The 7,860-nt window shown below is 38.2% G+C and overlaps 1 protein-coding gene across 1 annotated transcript in view; it reads right to left on the bottom strand.

The window, feature by feature from the left end:
* dars1 (aspartyl-tRNA synthetase 1) overlaps nt 1-7,860 on the bottom strand; it is a 26,194-nt gene extending 18,334 nt beyond the window's left edge. Inside the window, exons 1-4 of the mRNA XM_042001537.1 lie at nt 7,706-7,860; nt 5,696-5,798; nt 613-642; nt 258-315 (exon numbers count right to left, since the gene is read on the bottom strand). Coding sequence (XP_041857471.1) covers nt 258-315; nt 613-642; nt 5,696-5,798; nt 7,706-7,728 — 214 coding nt within the window. The 5' untranslated portion in view covers nt 7,729-7,860. The remainder of the gene's footprint in view (nt 1-257; nt 316-612; nt 643-5,695; nt 5,799-7,705) is intronic.

Here is a 7,860-nt window from a genome sequence, read left to right on the forward strand (position 1 = left end):
CAATTTGGTATCATGCTTTTGTTTCTGTTTGTGGAAAAGACACAAAGCAGCAGATAACATACATATGTTCGTTTGTCACAAGTCCAGCGCGATGCTTGAGACACAAGTGAAAACAGCACAAATGTGTATATATAATAAAAAGACCAATTTTATTCCTTCATTTGCAAACCATTCACAAGTTATCAATTTTCATTATCCTCCTGTTATTTTTCCCAGATACAAGCGAGTGTGTGAGAGAGGATAACATCCATACTAACCAAGCTTTTGTTGGGACTGAACCATGGCTGAAACCCCGTATCTGTCCTTGGCAAAGTCCTTAAAAAAAACATAAGAGCACAACACACCTATTAGTGTGTACACATTGGAGACAGTTCTGCTACTTTCATCACACAAGTATCTGACGTCTGTCTGTCTGCTCTGAGATAACAGACAGAACAGATAACAATTCTTATCTTGATCTTTGGTAAAAACTGTAACGCAGAACATAGGAACACAGGATCAGACGTGCAGGTATTTTGCACTCAAATTATTCCAACGGTGTGAAAGCGGTGGTCACAGAATCAGGAAGCTGGTGTTATAGGAGGGGTGGAGTGATCTGTTGGTGATACTTACATCTTCTTCTGTGTTTTGTTGTTCAGCAGCCTGAAACGAAAAAAGGAGACAGAGTTGTTAAAGTTGGTTGCAAATAGATAGTCCTCGTTTTTTGGTTATTGGATTCAAAAGCGAAAAAGAAAAAAAAAAAAAAGAGCTTCAAAAACACTCAGTTTCAAATGGAAGGACATTTTGCTACAACAGTCATGTAAATTGTGTTTTTATCTTGTGCCATCAGGGATTTGAATAAAAAGAATAAATCATAGCTCAGTCCAAGAGCCAAGTCTCAGATCCCTGGAATGCACAGCTCTTGTAGACATTACTCCCATGCATCACAGACAATGAGTAATGGCAGCAGGAGATATTGCTATGTAATAGAAAACTGTGTAATTGGACAGATATTCTTTATCTCTGCACCAACTTGTGGGCAAAATGACTTCCAGAGTCCGATGAGATCGAGTCTGGGCAATGCTACAGTTCCATTTTCTATGCAAATTGATATTGGTGAGCAGAAATGGTTGGTGGCAGTGGAGTGAATTGGAATCAGCCATCCTTGATATGATAAACCAGCCACATGATGGATGATATTGCAGCTTATGATCAACTGAATATAGACCTGCTATAGCCATAAAGCCACATCTGTCCCACAAAAGCGACAAATGTTTGCAGTAGAAAAGCGGAGCTGAAGGTAACACACACTCAATAAACATTCAACTCAGCTTTCAGGTCTTCCCTGAGGCAATGCTTACTATGCCACACTGATGTCAGCAACCAGTGGAGCCAACAGTGACAGCACCTACTTCCTCCATGAAATCATTCTGACTGGATGACTTCAGCTGGAAGAATGTATGCTGCTTTCACATCTCAAAGCCACCTGAGTGATGACAGCACTGCACAGGGTGTCAAACTACACTCTTTTCTTAAGACTTCTTTCCTAAATTGTGCAGATTTTGAATTAAGGGAAAGCCCAAGGAAAATATGCAATTCCTTCTTCCTGAACTACAACATAAACAGGTTGCAGACACTTTGGTATTAACCATCAGATAAAGAAACCAAAGCTGTAGGAGAATGGTTTCATCTTCTGTCGGGACAACATGCCAGCACCTACAGAGCTCTCAGTGAAGCAGATCTTGGCTGAAAAATGCATTATATATACACAGTACTTGATAGTCCTCCCTACTCATCTGAAGTAGCACCGTGTAATGTTTTTTTCCCCCCCCTTCTGCCTAAAATCATGTCTCCCCTCAAGGAATCCAAATTCAAATGTTTTCCAGATTTCAACCCTTTATTTAACCGTTAAGTCACACTGAGATTTGCACCTCAGTTGCAGGTGAGCCCTGGTCAAGAAAAGCAACAACTGCTACAGACAGATAAAACTTTATTTGATTTAGATAAATCAAAGAACTTCTACTTTCAAAAACAGTGTACAGTCCCAACTAGAAACACATACATAAAGATGACAACAACTCTGAAATCTGGGTTTTGAAGGAGCTGGCGGGTATGAACCGAGTCAGCTTCAGGTTTTTTTGCAGACAGTTCCAAGAAGCACTGGCTGAGTAACTAAAAGCCTTGTTGCCAATTTCTGTCCTCATGTGTGGAATATCATACAGAATGGTACTTTGTGATCGCAGGCTGTAATGGCTATGATTCTTTAAGGTTAATAAGGTGCCATGGTAAGACGGAATTTGACCTAGTATTGCTTTATACAGAAAAATATTAAAGTGAACTAGTCTCCTTGCTGTAAGTGATGTCCAGTCTACTACCTGGTACAGAATACAATGTGTGAGGGATCTTGAGTCAGTAATGAACCTCAGGGCTCCAAGGTCTAATGCATGCAGGCAGGCGTTTTGGGCATACATGTAAAGAATATCACCGTAATCAAGCAGTGGAAGAAAAGTGGCTGAAACCAGGTTTTTCTAGCATGGAATGAAAAGCAGGCTTTGTTTCTGAAAAAGATACCCAGCTTCAGCTTCTTAGTGAGCTGTTCAACGTGGGACTTGAAAGATAATGATTCATCAAGCATGAACCTAAGATATTTATATGATGAAACCAATTCAATTGGCTTATTTTGCAGGGTGAGAATCTGAAGCAGAGTGTGATGATCTTAAAGTGATCGGGCAAATATCATTAATTTAGTTTCATCTGCATTAAGGACCAATTTCAACTTATAAAGGTTTTCCTGAACAATGCTGAAGGCAGATTGTAGTTTGCAGAAAGCATTGTCTAGAGAGGGGACAGAGCTATACAATACGCTTATCTGTGTATAAGTGTGCATTTACATTCAGAATACCTTGACATGGCTCATTTATATAAATAATGAACAGAAGAGGACCTGGGATAGAACCCTGTGGAACTCCAATACATACAGGTACCTTTTCAGAAGTTAAACCATCAACCTGTACACATTGTGATCTATTTGTCAAGTAGTCTTTAAACCAGTCAATAGCTTTGGTTGATATACACACATCAAACAACGTCTGTAACAATATATTATGATCCTATGTGTCGAATCCCTTAGATAAATCAATAAATAAAGCAGCACATTCCTGATTTGAATCAAGAGCGACCAGTAAATCATTTATGACTTTCTTAGTTGAAGTAGTTGTGCTATGCTTCGTATGAAAGCCAGACTGAAACTCACTCAAGACATCATTGAAGAATAGAAATTCCTTCAGCTGATCACACACCAGGTTTTCCTAGAATTTTGGAAAGAACAGGAAGCTTCAAAATGGCACAATTATTATTGAGGCTTGTGGACTTAATAGAAAACAGACTTAATAGTTTTCCAGAATTTATTCTTGAATCTAAAATCAAAGTTGAATTCAAAGATTTAAAGAAGAAACCAGCAGAGCTTCAGGGACAACTTATAGAAGTTTGAATGGAGTGCTTTGATCAGTGAATGCAGCAGTGTGTTGGTGTAAAAGGGGAATATATAGTGAAGGTGAAAGGAAGTAAAATCTCAGTCCTCTTCATTGAAATGGGATTAGAGCTTTAGCCACACCTTGTGTAAGCCAAAACGGGACCCCCTTTCTATAGAAGCTACTTAAAAAAACATCAGGTAACAGGGGGGTATAAGCTTTCTACTGTGGAACCAGGCATGTGCTATCAGTTAGCTAAGATTACCAAAGGCTGAGTCAATATATTCTTTCTTCTCAACATAAAAGGAAAAATGTTTTCAGCATATATACAGGTAAAACAGGTAACTAAATTTATTTCAGAGTGCACAGACATCCAGATAAAGGTGGTGTACTGGCCAAAAATATTTATATTTTGAATTCATTTCTTTGTTTTCTAAAAAAATAAAAAAAGACTGAATAGTCTCTTGCAAAAAAAGCAGGTTTTATTGATTAAAAGGTAACAAGAAGGACATCCCTAAAGGATCCCATGTTTTCCGTCAATTGACAGCAAACAGTTCTTCCTTCACATTGCAAAATTACAAAACCCATTAGATTTTTATTTAAGTGTCTGCACCAGTTAGGATATTCCTCATTTAAAATGCAACAAGCAGATGTGCTGCTGTTCACTTTATTATATTCTGCATAGTTTTGTGTCACCCCCAACAAATGGGCTGTAGAGAACGATTCATGGCAACGCTTTGCTGTAGCTTTCCCACATAAAGTCTGAGCATTTTTATGTCCTAGTTCTTTGGAGCGAGGCAAGACTGACAGGAGGACTGGACACAGGTGACAGCTGGTGCCTTGTAGCGATGCTGAAAGCCTCATGTTAGCTTTTCACTCTGTGTCACTCACACATGACAGACTTCACCTTCATCCTGTTCCATCCTGCTGTTTCACTGGATGTGTGATTAAAAAGAAATAATAATGAATAGAAACAAATGAGGGACATATTTCCTAGCTGCACTGAAGAAGCTGGTTTGAAAGTTTGTTACAAGGTCTCAAAAAATAGTACAAAACGCAACTACGTGGTAACAGACCTGAAGCCCTGAAATAATAATAATAATAAAAAAATAATCTTCAAACACAAAAAGAAATTTTCTATGAAGAAGAAAGCTCACTTTTTAAGCAAATTAGTCTTTAATGGGCTTAGGCAACAGATTCAATTCAGAAACTAAACGTCACATCTTCTGCAGGTAACTTCTCCAACTGTTAGTATCAAAGTGCATGTGACTAAAATTCTAACAGATTTACATGAATTTCACCGCCCCTGTTATTTTCTTTGTTGGTTTAAAAACGAGAAGCTGCTTGAACATCTTCAAAGTAAAAATAATTTCAACAAGTCACTGTCAGCAGCTAGTGGACAGTTGTGTAAAAGCCCTAAATGCTGCCAAAATGATAACTTTTAGCTTTTCATATTCCTCTGAGAATAATACACTTTGCAAAGAATGTTTCATGCATGTATCTTTACAGAGTTGTAACAGTAATACAGTATGTGTGTTACATGTATTAGAAATCAATTGTCTAAAACAAATCTAACGGTGGTGATATCCGATTGGATTATAAAGTCTGGACATCATAACTAGTATGTGGAAAGTAACCATAAGATAGACACATCCAAAAAGTTCACAAGGCTTCATTAAATGCCATGACTTTAGATACCGGTGAAATACAGAACTTCATTTATCATTCTGAACTATGCCGCACTGGTAACAGTTCCACGGGCTTTGCTGGATATAACGAAACATATAATCAGTCTGCACATGTATGTGTTTGTGGCAACTGCGTCCTGTCTGCCAGAGATGAAAGTGGAGGTCATTATTGAGTTACTAAATTTTTTCTGCATAAAAAATATATATAACAAGTGATCAAAAATGTAAAGAATGTTTTAGTTACTGAGTACATGTCCGTAAGACCTTTTAAAGGCAAGATTGTTTAAATAAATGTGACTTTTACTATGTGGAATTTCTGTAACGTCATGTTATCTGCATGCACTGCCATTCAAGAAGAAAATAGCACTTTGTGTGGGTCAACATAAACACAGCCAAAATGGCAGGAATACTTAAACAATGGACACTCTCGCCCCCCTGTCGGCTTACCAACCCTGCTGGGCCCACAATGCCCACCAGAGAAACATGTCACAGTCTAACCAGCTGTAAAAAGGGTGGCGGATGTGAAACATCAAAACAGAAAAACACCAAAAAACTGACCAGCTTGGCCTGTTTCTCAGCCTTCTTTGCAGCTTTCTCTGCTTCCTTCTGCTGTTTCTTCAGGGCTTTCTTTGACTGAGCCTGCTGCTCCTCCTCTGTCGCACTGAAACAGGGAGAAACACATAGCATAAACATAAAAGTCAGCTTCCAGCCTCTATTTCTTTTGCATCCCACAAGGAAGGAGTTGACCGCCTGGGAAAATTAATTCTGAGCCATCACCACCTCCAGCTTTTAAGTCGGTGCAAGCCTTAATCCTATTGTTCTTTCAAACAAAGTGGCTTCAGCCTGAAAGAATGAATGAGTGAGAGGAGCAACTGAACCTGAGATGTGAGATAGTAAGATTAGCTAGATAAACACCATGGCTCAGTAAGCTGACAAACACTTTAACGCTGTGACTAAATTTGTGGAGAATGCAGTTTATCTAATTATGATAACAAATTTATTTTATATAAAAGGTAAAGATGTCATCATTTGCTACATAAAACACTACACACTGTCGGTGTAGATAAGCTGTGACATTTGCCTGCAACTGTGGTTGCAATGGGGAGAAATACAAAACCTGTTTGTACTTCAGTTAAGCTTCTAAATCCTGATTTCAAATTCTGTTAAGAAATACTGTCTTTGAAATTCACGACCCAATGTCCAGTGCTGGCCCACATTTATGCAAAGGTGATAACCCTTTACTTTTGGTCACAGACTAAAGGCGGCAAAAGATGAAACAGCAATAAACCAGCAGTGCATAGAGCTGATCGTAAACAGTCTGAACTTTGTGCATTGCCATTAACTGCAACAGTTGTGTGCTGGGATTGCAGGTGAATAAATAAGCAGTTTGCTTTTTGAAAAACACCAGGTGTCTTGACCTGAAGGAAGCCCATGAGGACTGTGGGAGCTGCCCTTGTTGAGTCACAGGAAATAACAAGGACCAAAGGACAACTATGAATAGCAATAAAACCTAAACAAAAGCTAAAATCAAAACATATTATGACTTCCAAGGGAGGACTTTAGACCACAATTGTACTTCCTCTACTGGCAAATATGATATTGACACTGCTGTTCCAGCTGACAGAAACCTCCACATTTCTCCAGAATGCCTTAAAACTACATTTTAAACTCTATATTTATAGTAATTTCACTGATCCTCTAATGAATTTAAAGGGGGAGAAATTAAAATTGATATTTAATCGATAATTGAAACAAACAACAAATGGGTTACTTGTGCCTTATATGGCTGTGCTTAAGCTTTGGCTACACTCAGATGAGATGTGAAGTAGATCAGTTAAGAGAAACAGCTTAATCAAATGAACATTTTTAAGGGGTAAACACATTAACCTTACTGCACCAGTTTTTTATGTTAAGATGGCACATGCATCATTTATTGTATTGGCTTCTGAGAAAAGTACAATAAAAAATTGATAACTGTTTAACATAAAACAAATCTTATTTTTGCGGAATATATTAATAACACCTTTTAGTTTATCACAGTTAGTATTTGTTGTGCTATAACTGACAGTGAAAACACAAACAGTAGGCAGTTTCAGTTCTGTTATTTGCAGGACAAGCAGAAGTTTTGACAAATGAGGCTTTATTTTTCTACTTTTTTTTATCATTCGCTGTAAACAGATACTTTAAAATCATTTAAGCCTATTTGACACGCCAAACCACATTGTCTGCCTAACTCCACACTGAACTGTTAACGTGGCTCACGACCAGAGAAACTGACAGAATCTGACAACAACGTACAAAGCCAAAAACTCACAAGCTTAGCTTTCAAATCGAAAGTTAAATGTGGTGTTTTGACTGCTTCCTTTTGTGTTGAATTGTATATTTCTGACACTTCAGACTTTCTTTTCACACAAGCATAACTTTATATTATCTTCATTTATAAACTGTCAGATGATGCAATCTACTGCACGCTAGCAGCTAGCCATGCTAGCACAGTGCAGAGTTAAACGCCCTGATGAAGCTAAGAGACCGAAGTCACGGGAGACGCAACTCTGACACTGTTCTTACCCTTGAACTTCCTCTTTCGTCATGTTGAGCTATATTCTTTGAGTATAACGAAAAATATTTTCAACTGTTTGCTAAAGAGAAGCACCGCATCAGCTGTTCAGAGCATGGACATGCACAGGAAGGAAGGACCTGTTTTGATGAAGCACGAAATACCG

Source organism: Melanotaenia boesemani, chromosome 12, assembly GCF_017639745.1.
Source record: "Melanotaenia boesemani isolate fMelBoe1 chromosome 12, fMelBoe1.pri, whole genome shotgun sequence".
In the NCBI taxonomy this organism is placed as follows: domain Eukaryota; kingdom Metazoa; phylum Chordata; class Actinopteri; order Atheriniformes; family Melanotaeniidae; genus Melanotaenia; species Melanotaenia boesemani.